This window comes from Camelina sativa, chromosome 10, assembly GCF_030686135.1.
Source record: "Camelina sativa cultivar CO46 ecotype springtype chromosome 10, ASM3068613v1".
NCBI lineage: Eukaryota > Viridiplantae > Streptophyta > Magnoliopsida > Brassicales > Brassicaceae > Camelina > Camelina sativa.
In genome coordinates, this window is record NC_141889.1 from 2,136,192 (window position 1) to 2,158,828 (window position 22,637).

At 38.0% G+C, this 22,637-nt stretch overlaps 6 protein-coding genes and 2 pseudogenes across 9 annotated transcripts; 4 read left to right on the forward strand and 4 right to left on the reverse strand.

The window, feature by feature from the left end:
* Positions 1 to 128: 128 nt before the first annotated feature.
* Positions 129 to 2,617, reverse strand: LOC104716588 (ankyrin repeat domain-containing protein 2A). 2 transcript variants are annotated; one of them, XM_087469965.1, is made up of 9 exons: positions 2,453 to 2,617; positions 2,244 to 2,297; positions 1,955 to 2,088; positions 1,642 to 1,857; positions 1,375 to 1,523; positions 1,118 to 1,283; positions 850 to 942; positions 504 to 643; positions 129 to 400 (listed from the first exon to the last, which is right to left on the reverse strand). In XM_087469965.1, the coding sequence occupies exons 2-9, from the start codon at positions 2,278 to 2,280 to the stop codon at positions 301 to 303; spliced, it is 1,035 nt and encodes a 344-aa protein (XP_087326091.1). In that variant the 5' UTR covers positions 2,281 to 2,297; positions 2,453 to 2,617; the 3' UTR covers positions 129 to 300. The 2 variants fall into 2 exon arrangements, with proteins under 2 accessions (XP_087326091.1, XP_019086762.1); XM_019231217.2 differs by having other exon boundaries at positions 2,385 to 2,471.
* On the forward strand, positions 2,446 to 6,290 carry LOC104716589 (chloride channel protein CLC-e). Of its 3 annotated transcripts, none has more exons than XM_010433982.3 (6): positions 2,446 to 3,543; positions 3,623 to 3,826; positions 3,925 to 4,388; positions 4,539 to 5,060; positions 5,158 to 5,366; positions 5,743 to 6,290. In XM_010433982.3, exons 1-6 carry the CDS (start codon positions 2,859 to 2,861, stop codon positions 5,786 to 5,788), a joined length of 2,130 nt encoding a protein of 709 aa, XP_010432284.1. In that variant the 5' UTR covers positions 2,446 to 2,858; the 3' UTR covers positions 5,789 to 6,290. The 3 variants fall into 3 exon arrangements, 1 of the variants encoding a protein (XP_010432284.1); XR_015568896.1 differs by having other exon boundaries at positions 2,591 to 3,543; positions 3,925 to 4,383; XR_015568897.1 differs by having other exon boundaries at positions 2,593 to 3,543; positions 3,925 to 4,383; positions 5,859 to 6,290.
* On the forward strand, positions 5,801 to 6,028 carry LOC147935741 (uncharacterized; annotated as a pseudogene).
* A 143-nt stretch (positions 6,291 to 6,433) lies between the features above and the next one.
* LOC104716591 (tetraketide alpha-pyrone reductase 1-like) lies at positions 6,434 to 8,207 on the forward strand. Its single transcript, XM_010433984.2, has 6 exons — positions 6,434 to 6,681; positions 6,759 to 6,928; positions 7,010 to 7,198; positions 7,365 to 7,527; positions 7,635 to 7,827; positions 7,922 to 8,207. The coding sequence occupies exons 1-6, from the start codon at positions 6,564 to 6,566 to the stop codon at positions 8,067 to 8,069; spliced, it is 981 nt and encodes a 326-aa protein (XP_010432286.1). The 5' UTR covers positions 6,434 to 6,563; the 3' UTR covers positions 8,070 to 8,207.
* LOC104716590 (AP-1 complex subunit sigma-2) lies at positions 8,114 to 9,891 on the reverse strand. The gene is made up of 6 exons (XM_010433983.3): positions 9,736 to 9,891; positions 9,153 to 9,239; positions 8,870 to 9,070; positions 8,724 to 8,759; positions 8,524 to 8,610; positions 8,114 to 8,429 (listed from the first exon to the last, which is right to left on the reverse strand). Exons 1-6 carry the CDS (start codon positions 9,736 to 9,738, stop codon positions 8,358 to 8,360), a joined length of 486 nt encoding a protein of 161 aa, XP_010432285.1. The 5' UTR covers positions 9,739 to 9,891; the 3' UTR covers positions 8,114 to 8,357.
* Positions 9,892 to 11,350: 1,459 nt separating this feature from the next.
* Positions 11,351 to 13,014, forward strand: LOC147935742 (uncharacterized protein At3g43530-like). Its single transcript, XM_087470258.1, has 4 exons — positions 11,351 to 12,082; positions 12,165 to 12,326; positions 12,418 to 12,825; positions 12,907 to 13,014. The coding sequence occupies exons 1-4, from the start codon at positions 11,357 to 11,359 to the stop codon at positions 13,012 to 13,014; spliced, it is 1,404 nt and encodes a 467-aa protein (XP_087326384.1). The 5' UTR covers positions 11,351 to 11,356.
* A 1,854-nt stretch (positions 13,015 to 14,868) lies between these two features.
* Positions 14,869 to 17,183, reverse strand: LOC147935743 (uncharacterized; annotated as a pseudogene).
* Positions 17,184 to 18,248: 1,065 nt separating this feature from the next.
* LOC104719970 (AT-hook motif nuclear-localized protein 25) lies at positions 18,249 to 19,985 on the reverse strand. The gene has a single exon (XM_019230649.2). The coding sequence runs from the start codon at positions 19,359 to 19,361 to the stop codon at positions 18,474 to 18,476; it is 888 nt and encodes a 295-aa protein (XP_019086194.2). The 5' UTR covers positions 19,362 to 19,985; the 3' UTR covers positions 18,249 to 18,473.
* Between the last annotated feature and the right edge of the window lie 2,652 nt (positions 19,986 to 22,637).

The window sequence follows — 22,637 nt, forward strand, 5'->3', positions numbered from 1 at the left end:
CATTGGGAATTTTGGACGATACAGTTACACAAGAATGGAATCACTTCGTGATCAAGTGATTCTATCAAAACCAAGATGATGATTCTTGCTTCATCCAAACTAAAATTATCAAAACGAAGAAGATGAACTTCAGCAACTATTTCTTTCTTTATTGACTTTGAATGAAAGACACAAATTTAGAAGGAGAGAAAAGCTAATAAGAAAAGAAGTATACAGAAGAAGCTTTTGAAACTGGTTCAGGGCACACAAAAGACAAATCTCTCTCAAAGACGATATGAGTGAGCTTTAAGAACCAGAAGCTCAAAGGAAAGCATCCTTCTCAAGCAGCTTCACCACTTCGAGCTGGCTGTTGAGCTTGGCTACATCAATGGGTGTCTTTTCGTCTAAGTTTTGCAGAGTCCTGCAAGACCACACACACACATTAAAACATATATATAACTAAACCCGTGACACAGTGTTTAAAGGAGTTTATTTCTCTTTAAGTGTTGTGCTCTGAGACTTACACTGCAGCACCATTCTCTAGGAGAAGGCTTACACACTCTTTCCTCCCGTAACCAGCAGCGTAATGCAGAGGTGTGTTCTTGTTTTTGTCAACAGCGTTAACACTAGCTCCAGCATCGATAAGAACTTGAGCACATTTTAACTGTCGAAAGGGCCCAGTAGGGTCAAACTCAGTTCAAGTAATAGCCCATTTCATTTCACTGTTCTTTTATTAATTGTGTCATGGAAGTCTTAGGAGTAGTAGACCCATGAATAATGATGATAAAGATTCCTAACTTCACTAGTGAGAAAAGAAAAGCAGCAACGACGAATATTTAATTGCCCTGAAGTGTTAAGAGACTTGCATACCTCGCCGTATCCACAAGCAAAATGCAATGCTGTCCTTCCCTCAGAATCTTCTTCATCTTTGTTACCACCAGATGCCAAGGCAGCTTTCAAACCCTGATTGAATCAACATATCAAATGCAATAAAGAGTTCAACAAAACAAAGTTGGATAGGGTGAGAAAATGTACAAAAAAACTTCAGCCTGTTCCACCTAATTCCTTGAGTAACACAAATGATAAATACCAGATAGTCACGCATATAAACGTTTAACAAAGTAGGAAGCAGTCTAACCTCAACATCGCCAAGACTGGCAGTTTGATGAACAATAGACTCTTCTTCTTCTTCACCTTCTTCTGCTGCCTCGGGTTCAGCTGAAGCAGTCTGGTCTGGCAAGCCAGCAACAGGCATACCCATTGCTTCCCCCAGCTTTTTCAGCACATCTGGATCATTCCAGTACCTAATAGCATATAACAATTCTTCCTCCATAAGCACAAATAAAATTTTACAATTTCCATTAAAAAACATTGAAAGAAGTTTGTATCACTCACTTCATCATGGCAGAAGGACCACCAGCATCAATCTCATCTAGTATAGGTTTCAACTCAGGATCTTCTTTCATCCGCGCCATACGCTCAGTAAAGTGCTCTGCTGTTTCAGGATTAGAGAAAGCATCCAAAAAAGGAGACATTTGTGGATCCTGTAGTCAAAAGAACAAAAAAAAAAACCAGAAAGACGCAGAGATTCGTTAAAAGCCAGACATCGATAACCAAACTACCCGAATGAAAATCTAGAAGGAAAAAACTTCAGTTTCTAACCTGCACCAAGGCGCTACCAAGTCGCTCAGCCATGGTCTTAAACTCAGGGTTATGCATAACTTGTTGCATGGTGTTGACATACTGTTGAGGATCAAAGTTAGGGAAACCACCTTCCTGAGCTCCTGCGTTTGGAATAGATCTCTGAAGCTGCTCAGCCAACTGGTTAAAGGCAGGATCTTTAGCTATTTGCTCAGCCATTTCTCTGATGCTTGGATCCTAAAAAAAAACACATCAAAAAACCCATCAATAAAAAAAAAAAAAAGATAACTTTTTTTTTCAATTGTGCTTACAAGACAAAGGGGCACAGACTTACATTGAGGATACTAGCCATATTAGAGAAATCAAAAGCATTGACATTGAAGCCAGGAAGAGCTGGTGGAGGTGAACTCCCAGAAGCTGATTCCGGTTTAGTACTCTTGTTCTCCTCCGTCAATTGGGTTTTCTCATCTACAGTAAACAAAAATCAAAATTCTCTAATCTCAATTGACAAAACAATGAAACCAAATCATCAAATCTGACTAGAAACGATTCAACATCGCAGATCAGATTGTTTATATATATATATACAAAGGAGATTTGAGAACGGATAACAAAAACATTACCTGAAGGAGGAGGATTTTCCTCTGAATTGGAAGCCATTAAATATGACTAAAACCCTAAAAAAACAAAACACAAACAGGATTCAGCAAAACGATATGGAAATCGAGTAGACAAGAAGAAGATAAAGAGAATCGAAGGGAGACCTATCAGAAAGAGAGAGAGAGAGAGAGAGATGAAGTAAAACGAAGAAGAAAGCAGAAGTTTTTTTTACCCGAGAAGACAATGTTGTTGTGGTGGCAAACGCACAGAAAACTCGACAAATACAGATAATCTTTTTTTTTTTTTTTTTAATATGAAGACAAGACAGAGAGAAATGTAGTATTTATTTATTTTATCAGCTGGATTGGATTTGAGAAGACGACGAGGCACTGCAGCCACTGCTTCCTTCCATTGAAGTTTGAACCTAAATTAGCTAAAGGGGTGAGGTTCATTTGGTAAGTAAAAAATATTTACAAGCCCAAATCATCTGGTTTACCTCTAGGCCCAAGCCCACGCTTTCGAACCGGAATTAATTAGCTGAGCCACGTCAGATTTTCCCAGTGCCAGCAGTAATGTTAAGAATTGAATTATCCGTTAATGGATAAAACACGCGTCACTTCTCGGAAGCGCAGCCGTCCATGGCAGCCACGCCTTCACTCTGTTCTGCTTCTCTCCGATCTCCCGTCTCTTCCCGGAGATTCTCTCCGAAGGTTCGAAAATCCAACGATCCTCTTCCGTTAAATGTCTTCCTCTCACCGTTTCCGTCTTCCGTCGCCACCGTCGGCAGAATTTTCCCGCGTTTTCCGGCGGCGAAGCAGCAGGTTGATCAGGATGATGAAGTTGGATTCGATCAACAGCCGTCACAGGAGCTGGCGATTGCGTCAGCGTGTTTGGTCGGTGTTCTCACAGGAATCAGTGTGGTTCTCTTTAATAATTGCGTTCACTTGCTTCGAGACTTCTCATGGGATGGGATCCCTGATCGTGGTGCTTCGTGGCTTAGAGAAGCACCGATCGCTACCAATTGGTTGCGTGTTATTCTTGTTCCGACTATCGGCGGTTTGATTGTTAGCGTCCTCAATCAGCTTCGGGAATCTGCCGGAGATTCTGATTCTAGTCTAGATCGAGTGAAGGCGGTGTTGCGTCCTTTACTTAAGACTGTTGCTGCATGTGTGACGCTTGGGACTGGGAATTCTCTGGGGCCGGAAGGTCCTAGTGTTGAAATTGGAGCGTCAATCGCAAAAGGAGTCAATTCTCTCTTCAATAAAAGTCCTCAGACTGGTCTCTCACTTCTTGCTGCTGGCTCAGCTTCTGGCATTTCCTCTGGTTTGTTTCATCTTCTATCATGTTCTAGTGATTTTTTATTGTTTTAACGTTAAGTAAGTCGATTATGTTTTTGTTTCAGGGTTCAATGCTGCTGTTGCTGGGTGTTTCTTTGCAGTTGAATCCGTTTTGTGGCCTTCTTCATCAAGTGATTCATCAGCATCACTTCCTAATACGACTTCAATGGTTATTCTTAGTGCTGTTACTGCTTCTGTGGTGTCCGAAATCGGTTTGGGTTCTGAACCTGCGTTTAAGGTTCCTGACTATGACTTCCGCTCTCCTGGAGGTAATATACAATTGAAAATTCTTATGCTTTCTACCTTCTCCTTTTGTGCAAGACAGAACCGGAAACCAAACTTATGAGATCTGTTCACTGATTTGCAGAACTTCCACTTTATCTTTTATTGGGTGCTCTGTGTGGTCTTGTTTCGTTGGCATTATCTCGGTGTACATCATCTATGACATCTGCTGTTGACAATCTTCAGAAGGATGCTGGGATACCAAAGGCTGTATTTCCTGTAATGGGTGGCTTAACTGTTGGTATCATAGCTTTGGTATACCCTGAAGTCTTATATTGGGGTTTTCAGAATGTGGATATTTTGTTGGAGAAACGTCCATTCGTGAAGGGCCTTTCCGCTGATCTTTTGCTTCAGCTGGTAGCGGTCAAGATAGCTGCAACCGCATGGTGTCGGGCTTCTGGACTGGTTGGTGGATACTATGCTCCTTCTCTCTTTATTGGCGGGGCAGCAGGAATGGCCTATGGAAAGTTTATTGGACTTGCTTTGGCTCAGAACCCCGAATTCAATCTCTCTATCCTGGAAGTTGCATCGCCACAAGCTTATGGTCTGGTACTGTTCTTATGTGGTTAATGTTTCAAAATTGTCTTCATCTCAGAGGCTCTTGATTGAGAAATGAAAAATATCATTCTTTCGGGTTAGTGGTGAGGAAAGATTTGCAGCTTCATTGCAAATAACCCTGTTCTTCTCATTGTTTTACAGGTTGGAATGGCTGCTACACTTGCGGGGGTTTGTCAAGTTCCTCTTACAGCGGTATTACTGCTATTTGAACTTACACAGGATTATCGTATAGTGTTACCTCTACTTGGAGCTGTAGGCATGTCTTCATGGATTACATCTGGACAATCAAAGAGACAAGAAACTAGAGAAACAAAAGAAACTAGGAAAAGAAATAGCCAAGAAGCTGTACAGACTCTGACATCATCTGATGATGGATCATCAACGAATAACCTTTGTGAAGTTGAAAGTTCTCTTTGCGTTGATGATTCACTCATCCAAGTTGAGGAGCTGCCACAAAGTATCTTTGTTTCAGAAGCCATGCGAACAAGATTTGCCACAGTTATGATGAGCACTTCTTTGGAAGAGGCGTTAACTCGTATGCTGATAGAGAAACAATCCTGTGCCTTGATTGTTGATCCAGACAACATCTTTCTTGGTCTACTTACACTTTCAGACATTCAGGAGTTCAGCAAAGCAAGAAAAGAAGGAAGCAAAAGACCCAAGGTATGGAGTTTGAATAGTCTGTTCTGGCCTGAAAATTCTGAAATAACTATTCCTTGTGGTAACATGATCAAATAATTGAAGCATTTCTTTGGCATAGGATATATTTGTTAACGACATATGTTCGATGAGTGGAGGAAAATGTAAAGTGCCGTGGACTGTTACACCTGATATGGATCTTCTCGCTGCCCAAACAATCATGAACCAGCATGAAATTTCTCACGTTGCAGTCGTTTCAGGCAGCATTAATGCTCGCAGAATACACCCTGTTGGGGTTCTAGATAAAGAATGTATCACTTTAACGCGAAGGTATACATGTATCAACCTTCCCTCAGTTTATCTGTTTTCCCTAGATAACCTTTTTATATATTTTAGATTGAACGTAACTGTCTAACCGAGTCTTCCATATGGCAAGAGTGTGTAGAGAGTCGGTATTACTATAACTTGGGCTGCCAGGTTTCCCATATTAGATGTAGTTGAAGTAAAATTAGTAAAAGTTCTTTTGGTGAGTAGCAATGTCCAGTTTGCTATATTCTCTTTATTCTTACTGTCAGCTGTATCTAGAACGAACAAGTTTCCTCAATTCATTTGAAACGTTTCTGTGCATTTCTGCTTTTGCTGTGTAGATGTTGCACTAGGGATGATACTAGTTTTTCTTAACTTTCTCTCTTGCTTGACCTGGCAGGGCTCTAGCAACCAGAATTTTCCTCGTCAATTCGCTGTATCCATAAACGAGCTTGCTTTGTAACTCTTCTTTAGCTGACTAGGGTGTTGTCAATATGTTCCTTCTGTGAGGTTCAGGGCCAATTTTGTTCTTTGTATAAAGAGATTTGGGGAGAAATAGTTGGCTGGTGCAGCATGGATGTTTGTCTTCTCCATCTGTTGATTGAAGTGGTGGAAGCTCCCATATCCCACCTAAGCTGTTGAGAAATCCAAAGGGAATGAAACATGGAACGTGGTTCTGAGAAAAATTCAGGAATTTTCTGAGACCAAAGATATTGTGCTCAGGTGATTCTACCAATCGTATTTTTTTACAGATTTGTTACTGTACCTTACTCAATATTTGTCTATTTTGTAAATTGCTTTCGGGCTTATATCATATTGAGAAAGTTTTGACTACTTGAAGACTGACAGTGTCAACAATTGTAAGGGTTTCCTTGTCCACTATTTTGTATTTTGAAGAACACTGGATTTTCTAGAAATCCAACGTTGAATTGCCTTTTCTGGAGTCTATTTCTCTCTGTGTTACCCGTAAGGGCAATGTTGATGTCTAACTATATAGAGATTTCTCCAAGAAACTCCCTAGAGAAAACCGTAGTCAGGCCATTGTATTGGTTAAACAACCATCTTAAAACCATTTAGGTAAAAAAGAAGCAACCCCACATGGCTTGAATGACCTACCTAATCTATACTTACCTCCAGCATGGTTTAAGCTAGTACCCTCTAGACACGCATGAATACAGATGCTATATAATCATTCGGGTGTGACTCTGTTGATACCGGAAAATGGATCAAGCAAAAGGAAAAGTCTGTGTTACCGGGGCTTCAGGCTTCCTAGCTTCTTGGCTTGTGAAAAGGCTTCTCCTTGACGGATATGAAGTTATTGGAACAGTCAGAGATCCAGGTTTTTCTATGCTTCTTGTTTCCTTGTTTTGCTCCGTTTTGGTACCTGTTTACTCAGATAGTTTTCTGTTTTGACAGGAAATGAGAAGAAACTTGCACACCTTTGGAAGTTGGAAGGGGCAAAGGAGAGACTACGGTTGGTAAAGGCTGATTTAGTGGAAGATGGAAGTTTTGATAACGCCATAATGGGATGCCAAGGAGTTTTCCATACTGCTTCTCCTGTCCTCAAACCTACCTCTAATCCAGAGGTATGCATGCCACTACAACTTTTTTCTTCCTGGTCATAGTATTATTGTTTGTGTAACTTTTTCTTTCTTATGATCTGATAGGATGAGATCTTAAGACCAGCTATAGAGGGAACCCTGAATGTACTCAGATCATGCAGGAAGAATCAGTCCCTGAAGCGCGTGGTTCTCACCTCATCCTCTTCAACTGTCAGAATCAGAGATGATTTTGATCCCAATATCCCTCTTGACGAATCAGTTTGGACTTCTGTGGAGCTCTGCAAGCGTTTCCAGGTATAGTAATTTGGAATAGTCTTTTATTTATTAACAAAGAACAGAGATCATCATGTCTTCTAGCTTACCCAAAAGTGAAAGTAGCTATTTTGGTCAACACAAAAATCATATTAGCTAACAGTTTGTGTTAATGCATTTCACAATTTGATGTACCATGGGTAAAAAGGTCTGGTATGCCTTATCAAAGACATTAGCCGAGCAAGCTGCATGGAAATTTTGTGAAGAAAATGGTATTGACCTCGTCACTGTTCTACCATCCTTCCTCGTCGGTCCCAGTCTGCCTCCTGATCTGTGTTCTACAGCTTCCGATGTCCTTGGACTACTGAAAGGTACTCTTTCTCATTAATTCTCTAAGCAAAAGATCACAGGACTCATTTTTTGGATCCAATACCCATCTGTTACAATAGCTTATAGAAACTGTCATTCAACACAACAGGAGAGACAGAGAAGTTCCAGTGGCATGGACAAATGGGGTATGTTCATATCGATGACGTTGCACGAACGCACATACTTGTTTTTGAACACGAAGCAGCTCAAGGCAGATACATTTGCAGCTCTGATGTCATCAGCCTAGAGGAACTAGTTTCCTTCTTATCCACTCGTTACCCATCACTCCCTATCCCCAAGAGGTCTGATTCTGACCTTTTCACTAAATTCTTTATGAAGCCTTATTAAATTTTGAAAATCACAGACGATGATATTTATTCTCTTTGAAAATTTCAGGTTTGAGAAACTAAATAGGCTGCATTACAACTTTAACACCTCGAAGATACAGAGTCTCGGGTTCAAGTTCAAGTCCCTAGAAGAGATGTTTGATGACTGCATTGCCTCATTCGTCGAGCAAGGCTATTTATCCACTGCGGTTCCATAACTCTTAGACGATAAAATATGTGCAAATAAGATTGGTCTGAGATAAAGTAGTAATGTCGCTTCACAATAAAAGAATGGAATTTGAAAACATGTCGACAAATGTTACAAACGATCTAATTTAACTTGTTTATGACCCAAATCAAAACATACAGATAGAAGATAAGGACGCTTAAAGATGAAAATCCCTCGAGATGAAAAAGTTCGAAATAAAAAAATTCAAAACATTTACTGTGACAGTACACAGGGAACATGTTTTAACTGCAAAGAGTGCATAGATGACGAAAGAAAACTACTTAGTAGCCTGAGCGATTATATTACTTATCGAACTGGCCTCTTCTTTTGCAACCTCCACCAGTTGATCCTTGAACATGAAAACAGAGACAGATCGTCATTTGTCAAGACAAAACTTACGACTAATCTTGTCATGTTGATGACTTAAGCAGAGAACTCTGTACCTGAGCAGATATAATCCTGGCTACTGTTTTCTTGCTCGACTCTTGAAGCTCCCCAGCAATCAAGAGCTCATCCAATATGTAATATGCCTATGATGAAATCAACAAGAAATCCAGAAAGTGTCATCAAGAAATAAAGATGCAGAGACTATAGAATCAATTGTTGAATGGCAGAATCCTGGAGGTTTGTAGTGTGATATTACCTTGTGGAAGTTAAAAATCAAATCGAGCTCACACACCTGAAGGTCATAATATAAAACAAGTCCTGATCAAAATCTAGATGTTCTGGGAAAGGTAAAAGCTAATGAAAAGTAGAAGTAGAGGTTCCAGGTGCTGGTATTATACTCACACTTCCAAAATAGCGATCGAGAATCTCAACATAGTGATGAATGATCTCAAGGACTTCTAACTCGTTATCCTCCTGATCAATGCACATGCAGAAGTAGAGACTTGCATATCTTTTGTAAACAACTTTGTAGCCTCTCCATTCAACGAAATTGCAGAGCTTGGGACCTCGATTCAGAATCACTCCACTGAGTTCTCGTATAACCTATCCATAGCATGTAAGATCAAACGTATGCTAAAGCATAACAACATGGGATTAAGCACACGATAATTTTGGTATCCCATACCTTAGATCTTTCCTTCTGTGCATAAGGAGAATACCATTTGGTGAGCCTTACCTTTCCTTGCCGGCTAACAAGAAGCACAAAATGTATCTGAAACCACACACAAAAGACCATGCGGATCCTTGTAAGATGAGGAGACAGAGCATACAAAAAGATACTTCTAAAACAATATATAGTTCATGTAAAAGACCATGCGGATGATCCTTGTAAATCAACAAGATAACTCTATGAGAAAGCCAACCCATGTGGATCAACCAACTAGCATCACCGTTTATGGCATCACATAACAGAAGCTAACATTATCTTAAGGTTTGAAGACATTGAGTTAATTAGGAGGATCAAATCATACCCCAGAAGCTAACATAATCAAAAACTATAAAGGTACCAAATTTCTATCTGCATTCTCAAGCATATCATATCACCATCCGAAACTACCGATCTATTCGTGCGCGACGATTGAGAGAATGTGGAAGGAAAAGCAGATCCAAGCGGAAATCGGATCAAACTAATTAACGAAAATAAGAGCCAATGGGAGATGCGAAATACAAAATCCAGGAGATTCGGAGGTGGTTACAGAGATTGTTACCATGATTTCGTAGCTCACTCAAGACGATTCAAATCTGTCGCAGCCAAATCCACAAGCTGAGATGATGGTGATGATCCCCTCCTCTCCCCACGGCAATAACTAAATGTTTTTTTTGTTTCTTTGCTCAAAACTGTGTCAAACAGTTGAGAGTGGTAGGGGTATAATAGTCATTTACAGTATTAAAAAATGGATTGCATTCCGGGTCGGATCCATGTAATGCGATCCGACTCTGACCCTAATTTACAATTTCTCTAATCATTTTTCTTCCATTATTACGTTTAACTTTCTTTGTTTAAATTTTACATTTTTCCGATTCGGATGATCGATTAAAACTACCGTCGTCCATTTCAATGTTGACTAATAATGAATTCTTAGCTTAATGAATATCCAAATTTATTTCTAAACCGCCATTAAATAGGTCAAAACACATAATTTAATTAGTATATTTTGTACTAGTGCCATTGCGTTACCACACACATACAAGTCCACATAATAATCATTTTTAGCTTCAATTCTTTTTTCTTTTATAAAAGCAAAAAAAAAAATCTAACTAAGAAAAAGAATCTTTGCAACTGGCAAAGATTAACGACCAATGGACAATAATGAAGTTATGAACACAAAACCTTTCACATAAAGCTAGTACCTATTTAGTTTGAAGTACACCATAGACCACCAGACTACACCATACCTTGGACTTGGAGAGAGGCATATTCTTTTGCACAGAAATCGTATGAGCAGTCCCTAAATTTCAAGAGAAAATCTGAAAACTCCCCTATATAAAACATTTTCTATTTTAATTTATTTTTAAATCGAAAACTAAGATAATTACAATCATATCCTAGTATAAATCCAGAAATTACCAAAAATACCTAATCCAACTTCAAACCCAATCGGATCTAGAGGTCTCATCGGATTTATCTCTACTTCACTATTTTTTTAATTCCAAAGACTACAACGGTTCTCTCTCTCTTCATGAAAAACTAGGAAAACTAGGGGATACTAATCGAGAGATCCTTTGCTCTCTTTAAGCGTTGTGTTGTTCGATCGATTGTGGTCAGTTATCGATTGTTAGCAAGATGGTGAAGACGAGGTGGACTAAAAAGAGGAAAATTGTCGAGAAAGAACAAGATTCAGGGACGGCGGAGATTTCTCAGCTGGCGGATCTCCCTGCGGTTGGTGATGGAGATGGTGAGGACGAAGTCAAAAGGAGTGATAAAGAGGATGAGGGAGTTGACTCAGAGACTGTGGGAGAAGAAGAGAAGGGAGTCGAAGAGGATATCGGAAGCGACGAAGGAGAAGAAGAGAGCGAGCCAGATCCCGATAGCGAAGAAGAAGTAGATTCAGACGCATCTTTGGGAGAGACCGATTCGGGCGACTCCACCGAGGAAATGGTACGTAGTACCGATTGATTGACCATGTAGAAGTAAGGAAAACATGTTTTTCTGGGTTTGTAATACTAGGATAACATAGTATAACTATTTGGGTTTGGAAAACTAGTATATCTAGGTATAACTATATGTATTGGAAAAACTTGGTTTTACTTGGTAGAACTATTAATTTGGTATAACCTGGTAATACTTGGGACTACTGTTTGTTGCAGGATGCCGATGATGATGAACCGATGGCACTACAACCTTTAAAAATGTACTTTCCAGCGGCGGAGTATAAGAAGAAGATTAAGTTAGGTACGAGGTGTTATGTAAAGGAACTTTTGACAACTTTTGAAAAATTGAAGCATCCGCTCACTAAGTTTGAGAGGAATTGGTTTGAGAACCATCCACAGTTCAAACACATTTGGCACTTGCCAAAGGACAAAAATCACAAGGTTATGGGCATGTGGATGCTACTTCTCCGAACGGCATGGATTGAAAAGAAAAGGGAAGTTTGGTTTGTTGTTAATGGCGTGCCCATCCGTTATAGTATCAAGGAACATGCTTTGTTATCAGGATTCAATTGCCGCAACTATCCAATTGACTATAACAAAGTTGGAAGCAAGAACTTTGTGAACAATCATTTCAAGAATAAGAAGGTTACTCGTGAAGAAGTGAGAGAAAAGCTCAAAGAGATGGTACCTATGGAACGGTCTCGAGATAGGTTGAAGATGGTTGTCTTATACTTCTTATCCAGCATTGTTAAAGCACCGACAAAGACAGGAGAACAAGCAACAGAAATTGATGAATTTTTGCAAAATGCGGTTAGTGATCTTAATTTTTGTAAGACGTTTCCTTGGGGGAGATATTCCTTTAATTACATGCTAGAAGAGATTGCTCACACGATGGATCATTTCCATGGGACCGTCACTGAAGGTGTATTATGGCCGGTTGCAGGTTTATGTATTCCTTTGGAGGTAAGTAAAATATATTTAGTATTGGATGTTGCGTGTTGTTCTTATAATTGAAGTTAAGTCTAACTATATGTTTGTTGTGTAGCTTTTAGCATTTGAGGCGATTCAACATTTGAGGAGTCAATTCGTAGAAGATAATCCAGGAGCAGACGTTACATGTCCTAGGATGTGCAGGAGAAAGTTCAAGAAATGCGAACTGAGAGGGTTTCCTCTTGAGAAAATAAATGATGAACTTGGTACAATTAAGGTTAGTTTTTATAGTTATTATTAACATCCTATTTATCCTTTGCATTTGAATGAGTTTTGGGTAAAAAGTTTTAATCTTTATATGTTTGCAGGACATAGATAATATTGTAATACCTGAAGATGATAATGAGAAGTCTCTTCTGACAAAAATAACTGAAGAAGAAGAAGACGTCGATGATGTACATGATGTTGTTGTCAACAGTTGGATGCAACATTATGAAAGAGGATATCATGTCTGGTTTGAAAATATGTTCAATGACGATGTTCAGTCCCGAGCAGAAGTAGGGGGAGTAGGAGGGGAACCTGAGAAAGTGAACGAGGATCTTGCCTTGATTGAAGGACCGGTATACCCTAGTGTATCTGATTTGGTGGATCTCCTAAACTCCTTCAAAAATGAGATGGGAGAGAAGATGGAAGGAATTGTGGATAGGCTTAATGAGTGGGAAGAAAAAGCCGCAACATTGGGAGAAAGAGTTGCATCATTGGAAGAGAAATCGAAGGTAAGATTTGGTCTTTTTGGTAATACTAGAGTATAACAGTTCGTTGGTAATACTTGTTAAAACTAGATTATTTGATTGTAGACGCGTGAAGACAGTGGAGACCATTCAGACCTTACACCAGAAGGTACGACTGGTCCTGCAGACCCACCAACGAAGCGAATGACAAGGTCATCAAGAAATCAAGGGTGAAGACTAATCTTCGTGTTTTGTATGGTTTTTGTAAACCTTGGATGTTGTGTTGTTTTGATTTTGTCTTTGGGAAACTTGGTAAAACTTAGCAAAACTATGTTGTTTTGATTTTGTCTTTGGGAAACTTGGTAAAACTTAGTAAAACTATGTTGTTTTGATTTTGTCTTTGGGAAACTTGGTAAAACTTAGTAAAACTATGTTGTTTTGATTTTGTCTTTGGGAAACTTGGTAAAACTATGTTGTTTTGATTTTGTCTTTGGAAAACTTGGTAAAACTTAGTAAAACTATGTTGTATTGATTTTGTCTTTGGGCAACTTGGTAAAACTTAGTAAAACTATGTTGTTTTGATTTTGTCTTTGGGAAATTTGGTAAAACTATGTTGTTTTGATTTTGTCTGTGGGAAACTTGGTAAAACTTAGTAAAACTATGTTGTTTTGATTTTGTCTTTGGGAAACTTGGTAAAACTTAGTAAAACTATGTTGTTTTGATTTTGTCTTTGGGAAACTTGGTAAAACTATGTTGTTTTGATTTTGTCTTTGGGAAACTTGGTAAAACTATGTTGTTTTGATTTTGTCTTTGGGAAACTTGGTAAAACTTAGTAAAACTATGTTGTTTTGATTTTGTCTTTGGGAAACTTGGTAAAACTGAGTAAAACTATGTTGTTTTGATTTTGTCTTTGGGAAATTTGGTAAAACTATGTTGTTTTGATTTTGTCTGTGGGAAACTTAGTAAAACTTAGTAAAACTATGTTGTTTTGATTTTGTCCTTCCTTCGTTTGGAGAAATCTCTTCGATGATGTGTGCACCACATGAACAAAAAGTAGGAATGCCGTAGTCACCATCACCATCAGCGTAGGCATATAATCCGTCGATTAGTTTTTTTGCTCCTTTTCATATCTCTGTAGTATAGATCCTCCTCATCCATGTTAGCAACCTTAATGAAATTTAGATAAGAAATGAAACAATAAGAGAGAGAATTGATGGATAATGTCGAATATTTCTAGAAGAGAGAATGGAGAGAGATCTCGAGAAAGTGATATAATATAATTTGGGTATTTTTGATTTTTTAGGGATTTTTGAAATTTTTGGGATTTTTGAATTTTTGGGGGATTTTGAAATTTTGGGGATTTTTGAAATTTTGGGTAATTTTGAATTTTTCAGAAATTTTAGAGAGGGAAATCAAAATCGAATTCTCTCAAAAATTTTACCCCTATGTGCGCCGTTTTTTCCCCACGTGCGCCGTTATTTCAATCAACGTAGTATTACCAGAGATTTTAGTTGTATCAAAGTCCCAAATAGTTGTACTTTTGATGTTTTACTATTTATTTAGTATTACATATCATTAACATTTGCTTTTCTAGTTTTACAATTGATTTATAGTGTTTAAGGTATGACAAATGGTGTTTTATGAAGTCATATTTGTAAAAAAATAATTTTAGTAACTTTGTCATCCTAAAATGCATATTATTACACAAGTGATGATTAAAGTATAAGGAACATATTGTTTAGTTTGCTTGATAACAACCTACTTTAATATAGTTTGTAATTTATTTTTGTTAAAATTCTTTATCGGTTGTTTATGATGTTTTCAAAGTGTTGTTTTACGTCGACTCAATATTTTTTCAATTTTTATTAAGGCATAATTCTTATTTTCAATCAACATAGTTTTACCAGTTGTACATGTTTTACCAGTTGTACATATTTTACCAGTTGTACCTGTATTACCAAGTTGTACCAGAGTATAACAGAACCAAAATATAGTATTACCAAGTTGCAACAGAACCAAAATATAGTATTACCAAGATGCAATAGAACCAAAATATAGTATTACCAAGTTGCAACAAAACCAAAATTATTAGACAGTACTACCATTCCCAAATATCAACCATTGGAGTCTTTGTCTAGGCCTCCTCTTATTTTGTGTCCTTGGCCGCTTTTCCTCAACCGATAGATTCCTTTTAACTTTATTTCTTCCCTGCTTGTTTTTCCGAGGCGGAGGTATGATTTTTTTGTTTTTGGTCTCATCTGGGACATCCCATTGCGACCTGTCTGGCACTAAATATATTGTCCTATAATACGCCATTACCCACAGCTCTGTCCAATAATATTTTGAACACAACTCGTGTAGTTGGAGCTCATGAGTTCTATCATCATGCCTTAAGAATTCGATAAAAGCGGCTACAACGTGTAAGCAAGGATACCTTTCAATATCGAACACCTTGCAACTGCAACTCTTCTGAAGCAAGTTCACGAAATAAGGCTTTCCATCACAATCGACGACATTGTATTCAAGTTCAAAACTGTTTAGCTCTGTTACAATCAATTTCTCAGCAACAAGCCATAATTTGTGGAGTATGTTCTCCACTAAAGGCACCAATTTGTTATCAATTGTTCCAGCCACAGAATCCTTCCGATGGTCATTAAACCATCTAGAAAACGTCGCTATGATTGTATCAAGCAGGGGTATTAGGGAGTACTTTCTTGCATCATTGAAGACATTGTTCATAGATTCCACACAATTGCTTGTATCTAAGTTGTATCTTTCTCCAGGAAAACAACACCTTGCCCATTTTTCTTTCACAATACTCTCCTCAAGATAAGCCGCAGCAGAAGGATATCGCGTCTTAAACATAATATATGCAGTGTTGAAATTAGCCACTGTGTAATGCCTACTCAACTCCATGAATCTCCAAGCGACTACGTCTTTGTTGACGTTTGAAACATGACTTTTTACATTTTGAGACAAATGCCAAATACAATATCCATGATGAGCCTGGGGATACACATTAGCTATGGCACCGATAAGTCTTTCATTTCTATCACTAATAAATACCAATTCGGAAGTGTCTAGTATAACAATTCTCAGCATCTCCAAAAACCAAGTCCAACTTTCATCTTTCTCACCATCAAGTATACCAAACGCTATGGGATAGTGGTGACGATTAGGATCTTGAGCCGAGGCAAAAATAAGTACACCACCATATCCATCTTGAGCCAAGTTGCATCCACAATTATTACTTTTCTCATTACTTGAAACCCTTCAATGCTAGCTCCCAAAACTATGAATAAATACTTGAATCTTTCCTTCTCATCCAATTCCACACGTGTTATTGTGCCCTCATTCTCCTTCTCTAACATGTGCAAATAGCAATACAACATCTTGTAGCTATCTTCAGAGCTACCGTGCAAATCGGTAATAGTTTGATTTTTTCCTCTCAACGCTGTCGAGTATGATATATTCACACCTAATTTGGTCTTCACAAGATCCATGATCATTTTAGGAGTTGGAGTTTCCATTTTTCTAGGAAAATGATCATGCAAAAGAGTTGCGACTAATTCTGGTGTTCCATGCCTTTTCACGATGCTGTTGGTTCTACTTTGACTTGCCCTAGAGCATGTATGCATCTTGGTGTACCTTCTAATCGAGAAAATATCTGTATTTTTAATCTTTCCGGCTCGTAAACGCCATTTGCACAGATCTTTAGTACATTTAAGCACCAAACGTACATGATTAGACTTCTTAATAAGAAAACCAAAACTGAGAGCAAATGCGCCTTTATTCACCACATCTTGTAATGCCTTCTTATTAGGAAATTCTTGACGGAGACTCAAACCCAAACCGTCTTCCCATGGCTCTACATACTGACTAGCTTCTACAACAGGTTGGGGCTCTACATATTCATCACCCATATCCGATCTAACTATATCGTTATCCACAGCTTCATCACAAGATACAATTCCATCAGTTTTGTTTTTACTACCATCAACCTCCTTTATCGGCTCAACTTGTTCTTTTTCTGCATACAAAGTGATGGCATTACATCCTACTTCATCACAGTTCATACCAGTAGAACTTTCCACCACTTTCGACACTTGCACGGGCTCTTCGAGATTAGTGATGACCTCCACATATAATATACATCTACGACTCTCCTTATCAATGGACAATAGATAAACTTGCATATCCTCATCGTCAGTAATAGTCCATGGATCCCCACTTCCCACCAGCAGTGCATTGTAAGTCAACAGAAGTGTAGCTTCACTTTCATCTAATGCAAGCTTCTTGTATATCCTAGCTTCTACCATCGACAAAGTTATCTTCTCAACCGATGTCTTCATCATTAAACTATACATGAGACCTTGACATTTAAAATGTATGATGACGCTCATTGTATCCTGCCAAAACAATACAAAACTTTGTTCAGTATTACCAAGTTCTACTAGTTATTACCAGTTTTGATAGTTGTACTACGTTGAATAGTAATACTAGTTTTACCAAGTTTTACTTATTAACTCGTTATACTATATAAAACAGTGATACCCAGTTTTACCAAGTTCTACTATCGCCACACATAAACAAATTAAATCGTTGCGAGTTCTCTAATCTGGAATTCACTACGATTCCACAAATGAAATCTATTTCTTGCTAATTCAAACTACTAATCGAACTAAAAACAATGAAATAACACCCAATGTACATACCCCAATAATGGAATTAAGCTCAATGCAGATTATAGAATTCCAGATTTACTTATCTGCAATTCACTACGAATCCACAAATGAAGAGAAGAACTTACTTGAAAGCGTCTTCAATGCAGATTCTGGAAGACACGGCGCCGATGGAGAAGAGGATCTCGAGGGGGAGCTTGACTCTCGCTTGACGGCCGTGGAGAGAGCTCGAACTCGATTTCTCGTTTTTTGTTTTTTATTTTTATTTTTCTTATTCAAATTTAATTATTAAAAATCAAAAATAAAAAAATAAGAAGGAATGGTAAATGTGTCCGTTCATATTACTCTCAATGGAGAAGGGATATGTAGATTAAAGATTGAGATAAGAGATTTTTGGTACAACAGAGTGGACTCGTGAGACTTCCTCTTCTTTTGCATGGAGGCTTTTCTTTTTTCTCCTTACATTTGTTTTTCTCAAGTTTCAATGTGTTTTTGAAGTTGACATCATAGAAATTAGGGTTTTTCTTCTTCTCCCAAAATATTCTTTCTCCTTCTTTGCGAGACAGTAGAATGTGGAAGTTCAGTTTTACTTAGCTTGGTTGTATACTTATGACACTCAAATTACACGACGTGTTATGACAATAATCGCAAGAGTCAGTTAAAGCCTAATATATGGATTATGGAACAATTAAACGAATTTTAAATTCATTCACTCCACATTCTTCACCTAAATTACCAGAACATGTTTTAGCTTTATAACACAATAGTCCAAGGCTCCAAGCAATCTCACAAAAATAATATCTTCCTTTTATAACACTAACTGATTCTATTCATAATAAACAAAACACACAAAAAAAGGAAAATTAAGCCTTCGTTTTCGTTTTCACTTTTCACACACCAAATTTTTTGTAAAAAAAAAAAAAAAACCCTAATATTGTAGATCGCAACCGCTATAGCTACTTTGAGGACAATTTTAAACGCACAAAAAAGTGTCACCAAAACGCCCAAACGCTAAAACGCGGGTCTAGCAACACCGCCTCCCCCGCTGGCTCCACCGCCGCTCATACCGAAAATATCTCCCCCTGAGAATTGAAAATTGTTCATATTCATTCCAAGATTATAGAAAGCGACTCCTCCTTCGTTTCTACCTCCGAGGTTTGTATCACACACTTGGGCACCACCACCCGTAACCTCCGACGACTGAGATGCCGCCGGCTGCACCCCGGTGGTTCTCGCCGGCGGAGTTTCTTCCTCTTCAATTGGTAACCTATCATAGACTGCGTTTGCAAACGAGGCAGCCATCATCACTACCGGACCCGAAGCAATCAACGAACCAGCCACATTCCCTCCTACCACTTGTCCTTGGCCCCCGGCTAGATACACCGTCAAACCTCCTGCTCCCGGCGGCGCAGGTGGCGGAAGCGCAGTCCCGGTCAAAGACAATATCTCAAACCTACCATGCAGAGTAATCACACCTCCACCCGCCGGAGCTGCCGGTTGGCGTATCGTGACGTTAGTTACCGCACCGGTTCCGCTTATAATGCAAACGCCGCAGCCACGACGAGTTGCATAGGTAGAGACAGCCTCGGATATGTCCGAACCGGAGGTGACTTCAAGTACGTGAGATCTAAGGACGTTAGGACTATCTCTAGTTATAATCGTCGGGGGTTTCGGTTTGTTTTTGGAACCAGCAGGACGACCACGTGGACGGCGTCCGGAGGAAGAACCAGAGGCGGTGGCTGAGCTGGTTGCTCCACCGGTGGGAGTGGTCTCGGCCGTTGTATCGTCTGCTTCAGATCTGTTAAGTTCCATGTTATTTTGATCAGGTGGGGTTCTGGAATCTTCAGGTCTCTGTAGATGCAGTTCTTGCCCTAGAAGAGGGTGCATATAACCAGACATTGCTAACGAAAACAAGAAACTTTGTTTGAGGGGTCTTTGGATTTTTTCTGTTGTAGAGAGGGACAAAGACAAAAGTCTGACAGAAAACTTAGTGATGAAGTGGTTTATCACTGGGATTGTTTCAGAGACAGTTTGATTTGACTTACATTAATGCTACAGACAAAACAAGAAGACGACAAGAGAGAACAAAACCCTACTGAATGAATAGTGAGAGAGAGAGAGAGATGTGAAAGAGGGTCGGTGAAATTTGTCTGGACCCAGATCTAGATCTTCATGTGGAGTAATAGAATGAAACAAAGGTGAGAAAGAAGTAAAGCAAGAGCATCGAAACACTACTTAAAAGTTAAAACACAGCCCTCTTCTAAAGTATAATATAGTACATAATTATATAAATACAAATATATTTGTGTATATAGTTTATTTGTCTTAAGATATAGTACTAGTATTACACATCATGTAAGAGGGTTAATTGGTGTAGTGGCTTTTCCTCGAGTAAAGCAAAAAATCTAAAAAAGTGAACATGTTGACGACTGAAGAAGGGATCGATGGATTCTGTGGGAGACAAAAGAAGGAATCTGGGTAAGGAGATTACGGAGACTAGAGAAATTAAAGGAGAGGCCTTTTGTGACGGTGAAGGGATGGTTTGGTGATATGATGTGATGATTGTAGTCGTACATGTCTTTGTTTTGTTCTCTTCTTTCAAAGCAAAAGAGAATAGGAAGCGAATGGGTAAACTGTGTTATTCTAAAGTCAAATTACGCTGCTTGATCTCAAGAACAATAACCGACCTTATAACTTTCCGTTTGTGTTTTTGTCGGTAATAATAATAGCACAAGGATTGTCTCTTTTTATTCCATCTATTACATTTTTGTAGTTTTACAAAATTTGGTTCGGAGCCTTTAAAATACGATTACTCTTGCCATTAGTCTAAGATAGGTTTTGACACGAGAAGAACCAATCATCTGAAAAAAATAATATAATAATAATTGTGGTAATCAAAGAGGTGTCGGTTCTGTATGATCTATACGACTATACATATATAGTAGTAGTTATTTTCTCACCTAAAACTAATTTGAGACAATGATAACATACTCCAAATAGAATATTGTTCAACAAAAAAGGCTTTGTGCTAGCTATATAAATCTTATGACAATTAATTTTATGATTGATTATTTTTAAAAAGAGTTAATAATTATACATTCTTGAATGAAATTATAGAAGTTAATGGAAACTGGACCAAGACAAAATATATAAACTATTTTGAATGTTTGGGTACTATAGTTTTCTTCTCCATTGAATCAATTCATAAAAGTAATAAGTACATTAAAAAAATATGGATTATTGTAGTGGTTGGGGGTAAAGCTTATATATAAGTTACACGTTTTTTGGGTACATATTTTAAGTGTAATTTTAACGTCCGCGTGGGTTGATCGTCACATTTGTAAATTTACTGATTGCACCAGATCGATAATTGAGGTTAAAGAAAATTTGGTTTATCAGAAACTTCGGCAGGTAAAAGGGATAGAAATAATCAGAGTTCAATCAGCTTGTTGGCCCTTTACTAATGAAAAACTATTGTCGCTGAAATAAGGAGGTTTCTTCAATTTTACCTTATCATTCTCTCTTTTTGGTATATCTGAAATAAATTCTAATAATGTTCTTTTTAAAATAGCGTCATAAAAGTGGAAATTTGTTACAAAAAGTTGCAACATTATGCAGACCTGGAGTGTATTTATTTGAATTGGAAATTATTCTGGTCTTTCCTAGTTAACCAACCATGCTGATATAGAAACTCTTCTATATAATCTTCGAATATTTTCTCTTGAGTGGTGTTGAAGTGATCGGACGAGTAAAGGCTTATAAAACAATTTGTGTGTGTAATGAGTAGTGGAAAAAAAATGGGGCTTCACCATTGGCTGTGATGGTGAAAAGAGTGGTGGGATTTCACATGATGGGCATTTGCCGCATTTTGCTTTCTTCCTTTTTCTTGATTTTATTTAACCTTTTATATATCTCGAGCCACTCAAGAGCATGGCTTCACTTTTATATATTAAATTATCCAAATTGCTAAACTTTACAGAGGGGGTCTGTTTTGTGTTTACAAACAAAGGAAGCTGATAATGCACATGCTTGCCAATATACTACTTCGATTTCAACGACTCATGGTTAGAAAGCAAAATGCTCATCAAATACTTGGATATTCAGTTTCATTGTTCTACATTTTTCCTTCCAAAAGTTAATAACCATCTTGGATTTTGTATTGAAAGGGATATCTTAGGTTAGGTACGTAGACAGTGCCAGAATGTGCACCATAGCTCGAGTGTAGCTGAGCACAGCCAACCTGACTCCATCACCATTCACCACTCCACACGACGATGTTTGAATTATCTTTTGTTTAAAATTATCTGCTGCATAAATCTTTGTAAATATTGCTCCCTTTTTCGTTTTGATAAAATTAGCATTTACGAACAAAAAAAAAAAAAGAAATTGAAAAACAAAAGTTGGACAATTTTGGACGTCATGTCTTTCCATAAACATTTGTGAAGCAGTAGAATGCCAAAATTCATCATATATATCATCTTATTATAAGGTCTTTAACATATATTCGACGATGAACAATGATGCCATATCTTGGATAAATATATATAATATGTCAAATACATATAATCTTGGAATAATAAAAGATCAAGTCGATTTTTCGCTGTGAGGACTACTAGAAGCAGCAGTATTGTGGTTGAGAAAGGCAGAGATGAAATATTCGCGAGGTTGAGTACAATAATAGTGGCACATCCTCGTGCAAAAAACCAGATCATGAAGCTTAGGCATGCATTTATTGATCACACAGTGTTTGATGCAATGATCTGCATCCAACGCGTATCCCTCATGTGTTTTCAAAGTAGAGATCTCCCCACCGCTTAAGCACCATGTTGCGTTCATCAACATAGAAACCACTATCATCAAAATCACCACTCTCTCGTTTATTCCCCTTGCACCCATTTTTTCTTATTTGAACAATTGATTTCTTACAAAAAAAAAAAAATTCTTGTTCTTTTTCTTTTCGTGTTTGTTTTTTAGGGAATATGATTTTGTGAGGTTTTCGAGAGAGTATATGTAAGTGTATCTAACAATCTATTTTAAGTAAATTTTGTTGTTGTTTTAGCTGTCTCAATGAAGTTTGTTTTTGAAACCGAGAACAAAACCACTAAGTATAGCGCTTATTTGTTATATAATTTTAGAGTAGGACTGTCAACAGCTATTTGCATTAGTTCATAAACT

What these genes read in the sequence shown, in the direction of transcription:
- LOC104716588 (XM_087469965.1), bottom strand. Translation starts at nt 2,280, where the DNA reads ATGGCTTCCAATTCAGAGGAAAATCCTCCTCCTTCAG. An exon ending in TTGCTTGTGGATACGGCGAG is followed by an intron (nt 644 to 849) that starts GTATGCAAGTCT and finishes CCCTTTCGACAG; the next exon opens with TTAAAATGTGCTCAAGTTCT. An exon ending in CTAGAGAATGGTGCTGCAGT is followed by an intron (nt 401 to 503) that starts GTAAGTCTCAGA and finishes GTGGTCTTGCAG; the next exon opens with GACTCTGCAAAACTTAGACG.
- LOC147935742 (XM_087470258.1), top strand. Translation starts at nt 11,357, where the DNA reads ATGGCACTACAACCTTTAAAAATGTACTTTCCAGCGGCGGAGTATAAG. An exon ending in GTTTATGTATTCCTTTGGAG is followed by an intron (nt 12,083 to 12,164) that starts GTAAGTAAAATA and finishes TTTGTTGTGTAG; the next exon opens with CTTTTAGCATTTGAGGCGAT. An exon ending in ATGAACTTGGTACAATTAAG is followed by an intron (nt 12,327 to 12,417) that starts GTTAGTTTTTAT and finishes ATATGTTTGCAG; the next exon opens with GACATAGATAATATTGTAAT.
- LOC104716589 (XM_010433982.3), top strand. Translation starts at nt 2,859, where the DNA reads ATGGCAGCCACGCCTTCACTCTGTTCTGCTTCTCTCCGATCTCCCGTC. An exon ending in TGACTTCCGCTCTCCTGGAG is followed by an intron (nt 3,827 to 3,924) that starts GTAATATACAAT and finishes ACTGATTTGCAG; the next exon opens with AACTTCCACTTTATCTTTTA. An exon ending in CGCCACAAGCTTATGGTCTG is followed by an intron (nt 4,389 to 4,538) that starts GTACTGTTCTTA and finishes ATTGTTTTACAG; the next exon opens with GTTGGAATGGCTGCTACACT.
- LOC104719970 (XM_019230649.2), bottom strand. Translation starts at nt 19,361, where the DNA reads ATGTCTGGTTATATGCACCCTCTTCTAGGGCAAGAACTGCATCTACAG.
- LOC104716591 (XM_010433984.2), top strand. Translation starts at nt 6,564, where the DNA reads ATGGATCAAGCAAAAGGAAAAGTCTGTGTTACCGGGGCTTCAGGCTTC. An exon ending in TGGAACAGTCAGAGATCCAG is followed by an intron (nt 6,682 to 6,758) that starts GTTTTTCTATGC and finishes CTGTTTTGACAG; the next exon opens with GAAATGAGAAGAAACTTGCA. An exon ending in TGTCCTTGGACTACTGAAAG is followed by an intron (nt 7,528 to 7,634) that starts GTACTCTTTCTC and finishes TCAACACAACAG; the next exon opens with GAGAGACAGAGAAGTTCCAG.
- LOC104716590 (XM_010433983.3), bottom strand. An exon ending in CACAGAAGGAAAGATCTAAG is followed by an intron (nt 9,071 to 9,152) that starts GTATGGGATACC and finishes TGCTATGGATAG; the next exon opens with GTTATACGAGAACTCAGTGG. An exon ending in TCGATCGCTATTTTGGAAGT is followed by an intron (nt 8,760 to 8,869) that starts GTGAGTATAATA and finishes TATGACCTTCAG; the next exon opens with GTGTGTGAGCTCGATTTGAT.